This window comes from Simochromis diagramma, unplaced genomic scaffold, assembly GCF_900408965.1.
Source record: "Simochromis diagramma unplaced genomic scaffold, fSimDia1.1 OVJJ01000216.1, whole genome shotgun sequence".
NCBI classification, from domain to species: Eukaryota; Metazoa; Chordata; class Actinopteri; order Cichliformes; family Cichlidae; genus Simochromis; species Simochromis diagramma.
The window spans coordinates 551,375-564,883 of NW_024386883.1; the positions used below are offsets into that span (position 1 = coordinate 551,375).

At 39.7% G+C, this 13,509-nt stretch overlaps 1 protein-coding gene across 7 annotated transcripts in view; it reads right to left on the reverse strand.

The window, feature by feature from the left end:
* Nucleotides 1-12,079, reverse strand: part of LOC120734151 (glutamate receptor 3) — a 74,818-nt gene extending 62,739 nt beyond the window's left edge. For 5 of the 7 annotated variants that reach the window (XM_040032745.1, XM_040032742.1, XM_040032743.1 and 2 more), the window contains exons 1-2: nt 11,702-12,078; nt 11,073-11,231 (exon numbers count right to left, since the gene is read on the reverse strand). In XM_040032745.1, coding sequence (XP_039888679.1) covers nt 11,073-11,231; nt 11,702-11,789 — 247 coding nt within the window. In that variant the 5' untranslated portion in view covers nt 11,790-12,078. Of the gene's footprint in view, nt 1-11,072; nt 11,232-11,701 lie in introns of all 7 variants that reach the window. The other 2 variants (XR_005695975.1, XM_040032744.1) reach the window with 2 other exon arrangements.
* Nucleotides 12,080-13,509: the final 1,430 nt, after the last annotated feature.

Consider the following 13,509-nt stretch of genomic DNA (forward strand, 5'->3'; position numbering starts at 1 on the left):
GTTGAAAACATTCATCAACAGTATTTTTTTGCAGCACATGATGTCAAAAATCCTATAATTACAACAACTGTGTGAAATGCAGTCTATATTTTTTTTTCCCAATTAATACCCCAGTCTAACATGTCTAACAATTCATGTGCTGTTGTGCACAGGCTCAAAAAAAGAACTCTATTTTTAGACGCTTCAACGGCAAGATGTGAAAAGTCTGCAATTCAGTTTTCCTCAGCACTAGTGGAAAGAACAAAGCAGCCTAGGTTTGGAAGCATAAGTGGAAGCATGTCAAATAAAAGGCCAAGTCTGACAACAGATGTTTAAGGTCATAAGGCACAAATGCTACAAGAAACTGGAAGTCCTTTATAGAACAGTAAGCACGTACTGCATAACCACAGCTGTCTGCTTTTAAAGCACAAAATAGGAGTGTTTGATTAGATTTGTGGCGCTATCCTTTATAAAGCCATTATGGTTATTTGATCAAAAGATTTTGTTTTCTTTTTTTATTTGGACAGCTTGATCCTTCAAGCATTTTTGGGCAAGTTAGAGCATGTAGGTTATAGTGAAGGGCACAGCAGAAAGCCCAATCCTGCAATCCAGTTTTGACTTTTATGTATGAAAATGAAAGGCGAGGGTTGCAGACAGACTTGCAGTTACACTTTTAGGATCACATTTCCACCTGAATAACAGCAGGTTTGTGTCAGAACACTTTTCTGTCAACACAGTAGGGCAGCAAAATTAAAGAGAATTTCTATTAATGTCAATTCAGTATAATTGTGTCTAAGCCTATGATGTCTTTCTGAAAGTTAGTCACCCGGCACTTTGATCCTGTAGCTCACAGATGGTCATGAAAAACATTTATAGTTATAGTCAGACTGTCCTATTGGCTTTGCTTGTCCTCTGGCTTTTCCTCTAAGCAGGAAAAGGAGAGGTGACTGCGTTTCACAAACTGTCATGGCTTACTCAACATCTCACTACAACTGAGACTTATCGCTTATTATTTAATTTCACTGTGTCTTCTCCTTTGTGTCTATAAAAGATATGATGAACATAAGTACAGAAAAAATGCATTAAGTAAAGAATATATTCACAAATCAAATGAAAAATTAAAGAAGATAAACAAGCAAAGAAATAAATGAAGAATGAAATGGAAAGTAAATAAATAGAAGGAACTAAAAAAATAAAGTAGCAAATCAAACTTCATGACTTCATTATTAAAGCCGATAAGGGCATCTTCAATTTCATGGAGTTATTTATTGTATCAAAAATAAATAATCTATAATGATTAATTTGCTACAAACTACCTCATCTCATGATGAAACTAAGTTATCACTTGATCACTAAGTTTCATCACCATTGGTCATTGTTAATTTCCCCAACATCTTATGGTCAAATATCTATTGGCGACAGTTATACTTTAGCTCAGTGCTAATTAGCAAATGTTACGATTTAAAAAATGAAAAGATAAGGCCTTGGGCACACAGGCCATGCTCCAGATATCTCGGACATCAGAGTGACATCACTCTCGAGTTGAGTGTGTTTCAGTAATAAAGTCAGATAAGCAAGGAAAAACACGATATGTTTTGCTTCTTAGCGAGTTTGAGCCATTCATGCATCACTAGTGAAACATTAAATACTTGTTTTTTTGTGGTTAAAAACACCGCTACAGCATGTCCATGGACAGAGCCTGTCAGTGCTGTGTGAATGGCTTATTTAACAAGTCTAAAATACACAACAGTTACAGTATAGATCAAAAGTTTTAAAGATTCACTGTCGTCATCTTGGATTGTTAACCCAGGGTTTGCACGGTAGACACCAACTTGTGTACAAATACTTCCCATTCACACGCCGAGCTGCGGTGAAACTGCAACACAAACTGAGCCTGAGACACAAAATGGAAACAGTGAGCATTCACCTTTAAACTAAATCAGCACCTTGTACTATTGCAAGCGACAGCGTCCCCATTTTTAGGCTGCATTGCACTTTTCACAGTTGCGCTACCATTTGGCGAGTAGTTTGCAAATGTTTGCAGACAGGTCCAGGTCTTTGATATCTTCGATGCTGTGGACCCAGTAGAAGTAGTGAGTGACAGGAGAATAGTGGCTAAGCTGTCATCCCTGTTGGACAATATCTCCCACCCCATGCAGGAGACTCTGACAGCACTGAGCAGCTCCTTCAGTGGCTGCGGCACCCACGATGTGGGACGGAGGGATTCCGCAGGTCTTTCCTTCCTACTGCAGTCAGACTCCACAACAAAGACTTCGTAGCTGACCAAATACACACATCCGCACATGTGCAATAACACTAAGTGTAATTTAGTATTTTATTCTATTGTATATAGTATGTTATTCTTTTTTATCTTATCCTATTCCATTGTTTTCTTAATTTTTGCTCCTGTAACTTTGCACTGTCCACTTTCTGCTGTGACACAACAAATTTCCCACGTGTGGGACTAATAAAGGTTTATCTTTACCTCTTATCTATGCAAACTACAGGTATATGTCGTTGTTATCAATTTTATCTTAACAGCTGCCAGCAACCACTCTCTAGCTGTCTGACGAATACTCTATTTTCTCTCTCGATTAGTGGTTGCCAGGGGTCACTGACTGATCTCTAGGCCTCTGCGATTGGGGCTTTAGCAGTCGATTTCACAGCAGCTGCCAAAAACCTAAAGCAAGCGCTCACTGGTTACTAGATAATCACTGAATGTGGAAAACATTTCACCTACTCCATTTCCACATTGTCACTGTGGGTATGTAGCATGCTGGTGTTAGCGTTTAGCTCAACGGTCTCACAGGGCCATTAGCATGTCAGTTATTAGCAGCAATTTATGCTCTCCACGCGCTTAAAAACAACTTTTTTGCAGTAAGTGTATTAAAAAATAATTCAAACATTGTGCTTGTTATATTTTCTAATAACAACTCTCTTTGCAGGATCTAATCTGCACTCTTACTGTTTAACCTGTGTAGACCTGCTAGTTTACTTTGACCTAAAAAAACCCCAAACATCTTTGTAAATGTTTGATAATGAAGAAAGTCGGGCTGAATTCACAGCGTGCACATTTTAAATGATTCCCATGTTATGACATTTAAGCTTATCATATTTTTATCCACATTACAGTCTGCATTGTTGCACAATTTGTCTCAGCTGACCAACCACAGAGAAAGCACAGGGCATGATAGAGACTGAAGGCTGAGTAGGTGTTTCTCCTCCGGCAGTGTTGTTGAATGTTGGCTGGAATTCCCTCTTCTCTACAGATTACAGCTTTATAAAGGCACACATTTTCTTCCAGTGGGTTAGCCCCCTGCAGGTATTCATTATACACAAAGAGCCAGGCAACACTCGTTGGATTAGCTCTAATCTGAGAAATAAAACTGGAGATTTCCCACATGCTAAACCATGACAGAAAGAAATTTGCAGCAGCAATAAACACACACGGATTGTGGCTACTGGAGTATTATGTGAACATACTTGAATGTATTTCACCTCCGCATCCTTTGCACATGCTGCAAAAATACCAAAGACCATAGTTATAATAGACAGAGTAATGCAATATACTCAGTTTTAAAAAAGTAGAGTGAAGAAGTTATAAATGCACAATTTACAAGCTCTAACTAATGTATTGTGAAATATCAGGTGAAAAATGTTTCACAATAGAAAGCACTGAGAATAGGCTCATCTATCAAATATAAATAGAAAACAAATGGGCCGCAAATTCTTTCTTGTTTAAAAAACACAGAAACACTGGAGAAAAGATATGATTTTTTTCCCCTCTTTACCTTCAAGACTGAACGCTCATACAACTAAACAAATTCATGAAAGCAGCTTCTCTAAATTATTCACTGCCCCGCTGGCATCTTTGGTTTTCTTGTGCATTATTCTGTGACGCGCACAGCTTGTTGTCCTTGAATAATTTCAGGTAACATTTAACGAATAACGGCAGAGATTTCAGAGGTAGCCATGCTGAAGGACGTTGTGTAAGGCTGCAACAAACTGCTGCAGCGTCACTGTAGCTTGTCAGTAGTGATCACCGTCGCTGTGTTACAGCGCTGACATGTAAGCACATTCTGATGCACAGGATGAAAGACTAACTGCACATCTCCAGTGGCTTGCCCCCAGAGCTATCCGGCACTGTTCTGCCATTTCGCAGCATTATGACCGGCCACGGTCGACTGACTAAGTTTGAGCAAAACAACAAATAAGATTATTTCTTACGATCGTGCCGAGCTCATTCGGCTGAATACTTATTGCTCTTTTCAAATGATTGGCAGGTATGCATTCAGTCTACTGATATTTAAATGCCTCTATTGTAGTTATTTAGCATTAGCACTCCCTCGTTCAATAGAAACCTAATGCATTTGTGCTGCATGATGGACCATGACTCATGTCTTGCCCCACAGCAAAGGACCCTGAAAGCTCTTATTAAACTAAGATTTCAACTATTCATGTGAGTGAAAGTGCTTAGAAAACCATATTGTATGCACCTGAAATGCCTCTTTAGTTAGATAAAAATTTTCCTAAAGACATTATAAATGGCATGAAAATGCCATGACAAATCTGACGATGAGTACTTGTCAACTTGGCACAGGTCATCCAAACTGACAGGACTCTGGCTGCAGTAGCAGTAACTCAGATATTTTTATCAGTGCATCGTGATAAAAGGACATGCTTTTGGCTAAGTGTCTCTTTTTTGTTCAAGGGCTCCCAAACCGAGAGATTCCATTTAAAGCTTTCAGACACAAACATCTGACTGGCCAAATATGTAAGCAAATGTGGTGAGTGTGTTTTTCATGGTGAAGTTTTAATAATTGAATTCAGAATTTCACAATGAAGCTTTGAAGCCAAGAGTGGAATGCTTTGTCCTCAGATGATCAGTGACCTCACTATTATATTTAAAAAAAAACAAAAAAAACCCGTTTCTATAAACATTAATTATATCTATGCAGAGTATGGCTTAACATAGTAACTATCATGAAGCACGCTCACCCTCGGGCCAAATGATTTGACAACCCTGTCTCTGATGCTCGTGCATCATCCATGACTTGTCTGTTTAAATGAGTTCTCAGAGTTATGATGAAGATTGTTTTGTATTGCTTGCTCACATTGCAGCACGTTTGTTTTGCTATAGTAACTTAAAAAAAGAAAAGAAAAGATTTGTGCCAAATGTTTAAAACATATAATGCTCTGATAACTTCAGCTACACAAAGATTGGAAGCGGGGGGGGCACAGCTAGCTGTGCTCGGTGTAGCACGGGTAGCATGTATGCTGCTCAATAATTAATTAATCAAATATGGCATCAGATCAGACAAGCTGAAGAGTCAGGCTCATTCCCCTTTCACATGATGTATTACCACACTGCATGCTGCACTGCCCTGCACGCCCAGTGCAGGGCGATTCGGGTGCTTCCATCTGCCCACAATTGTTCCACGTCTGCAAGCTGCTTTGCAACCCACCTCCACCCCAGCTCCTCCATTTCTGTTTTCTCTGACTTACTAAATGTCATAGCTGTCGTCACCAATGCCTGCCCAGTTCCAGTATAAATAACTGTGTTTAGAAATATCAATCTTCTTTTGCCTATAGTGATCGAAACTGAAATATGTTTTCATTTGTAGCCTTGCAGCTCCATGGACATAACAAATCTACAGAAAGTTTCCATGTCTAGCCAAGAAAAAAAACCACATAATGTGTTGTTTTTACTTTTTTTATGAATTAATAAAGTCAAAATATATATACAATGTTCGTGCTAAGCTCAAGCTCAAAGCCTTACTCTACAAACATGAAAATAGTACTGATCTTTTCATCAAACTTTAAACTTCAGGAAAGAAGTCAAACAAGCATAGATCCCACATCTGTGAATTATCCCTTGTATTGCAGAGCTCCTACTGTTATAAACATTCAGAACACATACCCAACTTAGAACAAGGTGACTTTCACACCAGGTGATCCTTTCTATTCGAAATAAACACTAGAAGTTGTGTGCTGTTGTTCCTCCCCTGCTCTCCCTCCTCATCCTGTATAAGAAAATACAAGGTCTCTACAGGTACAGATGAAGCCAATTTAATACATTTTACTAGGTTTTAAATAACACCTTTTAATGTTACAAAACGTTCCAAGTAAACACTTGGATATAAATTTCAAATGAACTGCACTATATAGTAAATGGGAATTTAAGGTGGACTGATTCTTTTCTACACACTTTATACAACATCCCTCATTCACCCAAGCACTTTTTATATGCTTAAGTGCATTCTATCTAACTTTCACACTCCAACGGATGCATTGGAGAGCAACTTAGGGCTAGTATCTTCCCATATGGAAAAGAAATAGTAAAAACTTATATGATTTACACATGAAAGTGGCCACTTTCTCATTACTTTCATATATTGTTTTAGTAAGTATCCAAAACATACAAGTTTCATTATATAATTTTTCAAGGGATCTTATATCTGTTTTCACTCTTGTATGCTTTTCATACAAGTTTCAAACAAGACAGATACAAACTTTATAATATTTATTATTTGCCTGAGGATACTTGGCATGCAGACTGGAGTAGCCATGGATTAAACCACCAGTCTTCTGATTAGTAGATGGCCTGCTCTACCTCCTGAGCTACTGACGCCCACTACAGTATCATCTGAATATGTTTATCTTACCAAACCGCATGTAGCCATTAAGTACTTTCACAGGTACAAAAACAGTCTGATGGAGCTCAAACTCTAAAGATGTTTTTGAGTAAAAAGAAAGAACAATATAAATATTTTCCTCCCAGTTACATAGACTAATAAAACTATGCCAAATGCCCATGTCCAGTCTCACTGTGATCTCCTCTTTCTCTTATTTTTTCCCCTTACCACTGACCAGTCACAGCCCTTCCCTGAGCCTGGTTCTGCTGAGGTTTGTTTCCTGTTAGAGGGAGTCCTTCTTTCCTACTGTCACTAAGTGCTTGCTCACAGGCTATCGTTGGATTACTGTATAAAGCAGTGACTTGTGATTTGGTGTCATGTAAATAAGGAATCAAAATCAGCTTTATTGTCAAAGTATTTGAACACACACTGGCCTGGCTGTTTCTTTGCTATCAGTGAACAAAGTAGACAGCAGACCAAACTGACAACATGTGCAGCACATTTATAGTGCGAGAGTGCAGAGTGTGTTGGAACAAGTTGTGGAATAAATAAGGGATGGATTACTAGTTACTATAAAACAATATATAAAAGCTGAATTCATTTAAACTAAAACAGTCATTACTATAAATGAATAAGGTTTGCTGTGATTTGACGTTCTCTTCCTGGTATAGCCTTCTAAATTGGAAAATAGATCAAAGTCTGACTTGTTTCAAAAATAGATCCTGCCTTAACAATCAAGTTAGAGTGCATAATCTACATAAGTAGACAGGGTAAAAAATAGCAACATTGGTGCTAGAAATGTTATTTAAAAGCATTTTAAATTCATACATATTAACTAAAAAGAAACAAGTGAACATTTTAAGGCATTTTATGAATAAACATGCACTTGAGACATTGAAATAATACTAATGGTATTTCCCTACATGATTAATGTGGCTAAAAGAATTCTAATTCTCAGTCCTAATCAGTTTTATTTGTATGGTGTCGCATCACAACAGCAGTCGCCTCAAGGCAGTTTCTATTGTAAGGTAATGACCCTACAATAATACTGAGAAAGCCCCAACAATCAGATGACACCCTGTGAGCAAGCACTTGGCCACAGTAGGAAGGAAAAACATCTAAGACACAATTCAAGATAACAATATTATCACGACATCTGTATGAAATTTGAAAAGAAATGATTATAATGTCATTACTCACATTTAGCAAATTAATTCGATTTAACATGTCAATGAGAAATGAGAGCAATTACAGAGACATATACAATATTATGTGTGCATTATTAACCCCAACATCAACATTTAGCTCTTTAAATATCACGCTTATTGTTAATACCAGTTTACAAAAGTAAAATATCCCAATTTGGATTTGGTGAGTCAAAGTATTCACTGCAGCATCAACAATGCAGAAGAAAAAGAAGAGCAGGAGGAGGAGGAGATCTGGCTGCATGAACTGGTCTGTGGCGCATTAGTGGAACTGTACATTGCCTACACACTGAAGTGCTCTTACATTAGCCTCTGTCTGAGCAGCATCACACTGGTTGAGTCATAGCAGAGGAAGGATAACTAGCCACAATAAACACTCCTAATAAGAAATACAGTGAAATATTGACAGCTTAATCAAAGTTTTTTTAACAATGCAGTCTTGAAAATGTATGCTGTTGGTGCAGAAGCACAAAATGCGCTTTTTACGGATCACTCAGAAATGTCTCTTCATTCACACGCATTTAACACTCGTGTTAATTACTGCGAGTTAGGGAAAGGCTAAACACTTCAATTGATTAAACGTTAAATAAATGCTTGCCTGTCACCACATGCAGAAAGTATAATCCCCACACTCATTTAGCTTAACTCTCCTCTTATTACCCAGCCAAGCTATCAGGTCTGTCTCCACTGTCTGTTATCCCTGCCCTGACCTCAGTCTTAATGGATATAACCTTCCCATTTCTGCATTTATGCACACAATCAGTCCTGGCCTGCGGCAAGGTGTCACATCAATACATCCTGCAGCTTCACTCCAGCCACAAATTGGGTGAGATAATAAACACAACAGCACAGTGAGGTTCTCTTTGTCGGAATCAATTCAGTCAAGTTGCAATGGCTGGAAATTGTTTGCTGCAATCGATCATTGGATGTTTACAAGTTTTGTTGTTTGTTAACTTTCATATCTGCAATGTAAGCAGCAAATGTGAGATTCGGGACAGTTGGAAAATCAGTCATATATTAGCGAGGAGGGTAAAAACAAGGAAAAAGAACGCTTGGTGAGAATTGATTTTTCCATACTGGATAGCAAACAGGCACACACACTATTGCTGGACTACGGATTTCCACCTATTGATCCACACTGCCAATAACAGAGACATTTGCCATTAGGAATTTGCGATGGTTGTTACAGACTGACCTAGATGGAGGTCTGTAGTGTTGTCCTGCTTTTTTTAACCACTCAGAATCAAAGCAAACACAACAAGTGATGAAAGCAAAAAGTAATTGCTCTGTTCCTTTTTATCTTTCAATTGTTTTATTTAAAGAGGGAACTATGTAGACGGTCTCAAGGATCACAAGAAATGAGCAGATTTAAAATCTCAGTCATATCAGCACTTGCTAATATTATCAAAATTGACAAGGCTTTCTGTAGGAAAGCACAGCTATGACTAATGTGTAATTCTTGCCAAAATAGAAATGTGTCAAATCATAATCATCACATTCATTTGCTACATCGACACCTGCCAGGCAAGCGGGGCATTATGCAATCCAGACTACTATAATAAGAATTGTGTAGTTTGGTGCATTTTCAAGCAAATTCCTTAGTCACAAACTGGCCTGGCTGGTCTGCATAATGAGCTGCTAACTGGTCTTTTTTCAACAAGAGAGTACTGAGCTAAGCTTGCATCAGCTTATCTGGCTGAAATTAATCCTCCTGATTATCAGCTTTCTTCTTCTTCTTATCCTTTAAGAAAAGCCTTAAGCTTCTTTCAAAAACAATGGGTTCAGGTTTAGTCAAAGTCAGTTGCGGCTGTGGACAAACTCTTTGCAGTTTGTGCTTTAGCCCTGATCCGGACAAGCCGAGCGTGTAATATTCATCTCTTCCTCCACAGCAACTGCTGAAGTGCCCTTGAGCTGAGCACTGACCCCACAGCTGCTTCAGTGTAATTGCTCAGCAGTTGACAGTGCAAGGTTGTAGTCAAACCGGGCAGTGTCAAGGTGTGAGTGTGTGAATGTGTGTAAACCTGCATCCGCCTGCAGCTTCTCCTCAAGGCTGCTCCAATCTGGTCGTCGGTGAGAGCTGCTAACGCTCACCACCAACCACATGACCTCAACAGCATTTAATATGATTGAGAGCCTGGGATGTAGTTGTGTTCGTGCCCTTTCTTTTTCTTTTCTTTTTTTAAGCTCTACTCTCACTTTATTAGGTTCCTCAGACATCTCTAAGGCAGCTGACAGAGTTTGGAGAGCTGCAGCTGATCCTAAACCGTGATGTGTGAAGCAAAGTTGGTGAGACAAAAGATAACAAATTAATTCTCCAGACAGAACTCGGTGCCCTACATGGCAGTTGAGGGACTGGTAGACCAAATATGAGACATTCTTACACTTTGCAGCTTACTATTGAGTGCATCATGTTTGCAGAGATGACTACATGGATTAGCAAATGTTATAGCTGATACTGTGGGCTATTTAGAGAAGATAGAAGAGTCTGCAGCACTATAAAGCTAGTACACACTAATGTGATATTTAAAGCCACTATAAAAGGACAAGTGACATTCAAACTCCCCTGAACATTAATGGGGTGGGATGGGTGAGTTTGCAAAGGGGTATACCTGCACATGGATAAACAGAGAATGTGTCAACATTGTTAAACTCCTGTAAAGTGATGTCTCCTTATTCACCTTTGTAAATACATCTCATCTTTTTTGTGTTTTCAATTCTATTTGTCTGATTCCACAACTTTTTGTTTTACAGTCACAACATTTTAATTTTCATCCTATACTCCAACAAACACGGTGGCAGTGTTTTTTGGGGGGGGGTTTCCTGTGCACTTTTGAGCACATTCATCCAAGTTCTGCTCATCAGCTTCTCTGGAATGACTAAATTAAAAAAAATCAGTTTGGCTAATTACGGGCCATCAAGCTCCATAATCCAGCTGGTGAATTTTGGATGCTATGACTGAGGAGTTTGAGTATTAAGCCAGACATTTGGCAGGTGTCTGTGTTTATTCATACGCCATTTCCAGCTCATAAACATCTGTGTCCTTTTTTTGGAATGGCCTACCAACGAGACTATTAGAGCAAAAATGATTTGATGTACTCCGCATGTGTTTGACTGTTTGCGTGTTTTGGTTTTTTTAGCCTTGAACTTGCAGCACTTTTTATTCCAACCTCAGAAAAAAAATAGTACTAAAACAGGAATGTTTCTTATTGTTCTTGTGCAGAGAAAGGCAGTGGTACAGTGCAGAACTACTCACAGGCATGTGTGACGGAGAAACTGTTGGAGGACTCCAGGTTGTCAACATTGTAATTGAGGTGGAAGGGTTTCTCTGTCACATTCTGGTTGGTGTTATACAGCTGGACAGCAAACCTGAAGGCGCTGTGTTCCTGCACTGTGGAGCGCATGAACAGTCCGCCTACGGGAAACAAAATGTCACATAAGACAGCGCTTTAATTAGTCCATCCCCAGCATGCATAACCCTGCGTTTGCTCTATCTCGAATCCCACTAAAAAGGCAGGCTGACTGCGTGATCGCATTATATCAGAGGCTCGTACGTAAGTTAATTTCAATGGAAGAAAAAAAAAAAAACAAGAAAAAAAATGTGTAATACATTGTCACACTAAATAATGCGCCATAATTCTCATTTTGACAAAATTATATAAATTCATTTTTTTTAACAAACCGCCCACAAAGACGCGCAAAATCCCAGTTTGGGTTGGTAAGAAGTGAAGTTGGCAACGAATTAAGCAAAAAACAAACAAACAACAACAACAAAAATAAAACCTCAAGCAGTGACTAATTGAGACTTAAAGAGTGGTGTCCTATTTAGACTGTGGTAAATGTTTTTAAAATGAATATGTAGTCAGTGCATCCCATTGAACTTACCGATGTTGATTTGGTTTGGAAAGCCTGCCAGCGAGTGCCCCAAAGAATTGAGTAAAAAAAAGACTGCCGCTATTGTGCGATGCCACATTTTCTCCGAAAACTGGAATCAGCTCCTGGTCTGTGTGTGACAGAGAGAAAGAAACAGGGAGAACCATGTACACGGGCTTGTTCGCAAAGAAATCCACAAGATGCGGCAGGTCTCTCTCTCTTTCTCTCTCACTCTCTCACTCACTGTGTGCACCCACGTTGAATTTGTGCCAGCGCAACTGCAGCGCCAGCCCTCTGCTGCTGCTGCTGCTGGAAATCTAAAGCCAGTGTTTTATCTCAAAGATGGAGGTGGTGGTGGTGGAGGAGAGAGGGGGGGGGGAGAGAAAGCGGATCTACGGGTCCCTACTGTGGATAAAGACCACTGAAATGGGCCAGGGAGAGTGAAAGAGGGGAGGGAAAGACAGATGGGGAGGGAGGGGAGCCGGGGTGTCGGGGGGTTGGGGTGGGGGGTAGACGTTTATCAAACTTGGTCTGACGTTGAATTATAATAAGAGCGGCCTCCCGTCTTCCTCCGCGCGTCACTGCAGAGTTGGTGTGTGAGGCGGTGCAGTGTCTACTGGCTTTGGTGTGTGTGTGCGTGTGTGTAGGTGTGCACACACTGACATGCGGTCTGTATGGATCACCAGTATATTGCTGACTTGTGCATGTGTGCATGTGCTGTGTGTGTCTGCATACAGACCATGTAAGCATGCTATCTATCCATCTATGGTATTCCTTCCTATTGTGTTCACATGTGTGGGAGTATGCATGCAGCATTAGTCCAGCACAATAGCAGCATAATCCGAGGCTGTCCCCTGCAGGTGTTTGAGAGCAGGAACAGTAACTGTGGGCACTAATGCTCTGATTTATCACTGTTTAATCACCGGCTGCCAAGGTGCCTAACTAATGCTATATATTAGAACCCTAATTGACTTACTTGTGTTAGTGATTTGGATTCCCGCTCATTTTTTTCTGCGAAAGTGAACAGCTGATGCAAAGGGGAACAAGGCAGAAGCAACAGCATCATTTGTGGGAGGTGATGGAAATTAGGGTCACTTAAGATAAAATCTAAATGAAAAAGGCAGTGACAGAAGCATAAAGTAGCTCATATTTTCTCCCCTCCAAAATCATCTGTGTGTCTAATCCATCACCGATACACAGGAATAGGTCCTACTAGCATCAGCATATTTACATTTTGCAATTGAGTGCACATTACTGAGATATGCAACAAGGCCATCTCTTCTGGTGAAATGTCTGTGCTCCATGTTTAATGTTCATTATTATGCATTCAGGCAGCCCGTCTTACGCTGGTCAGTTCGAAGAAAGTATACTGCACTAGCTAGGAGGACTCTGACTCACACAACACAAAATATGATAAGATGCTGCAACTTTAACTATTATACTATATTTATTTTATCTAATTCACACCAGTTTTGTCTTTTAAAACTGCCTGTATCTCAGACAGACAGTAGGGGGGAGGGAAAGGAAAGCATCAGTTTAGACAGATCTTTGAGTTTTGAGCCCCAGTATGTTGGTTCAACATGGTCCATCCAATTACTTCACCATCCGCCTCGGCATAAGCCATGACAGAAATGGGAATTATTGACAATGGAGAACAGTATCACGGCACCAGCGGGGGAAACCTGCAGCCATAGCCGGGTTATCACTGCCCTTAAAACTTAATGATGTCAACAAACCCACTGCTAATCTCAAACATGCTCCAGTAATGAAGACAGAGTTCTCCTAAAGCAGTTGTGCTTGCTTTGGAGTTAACTCTGCTA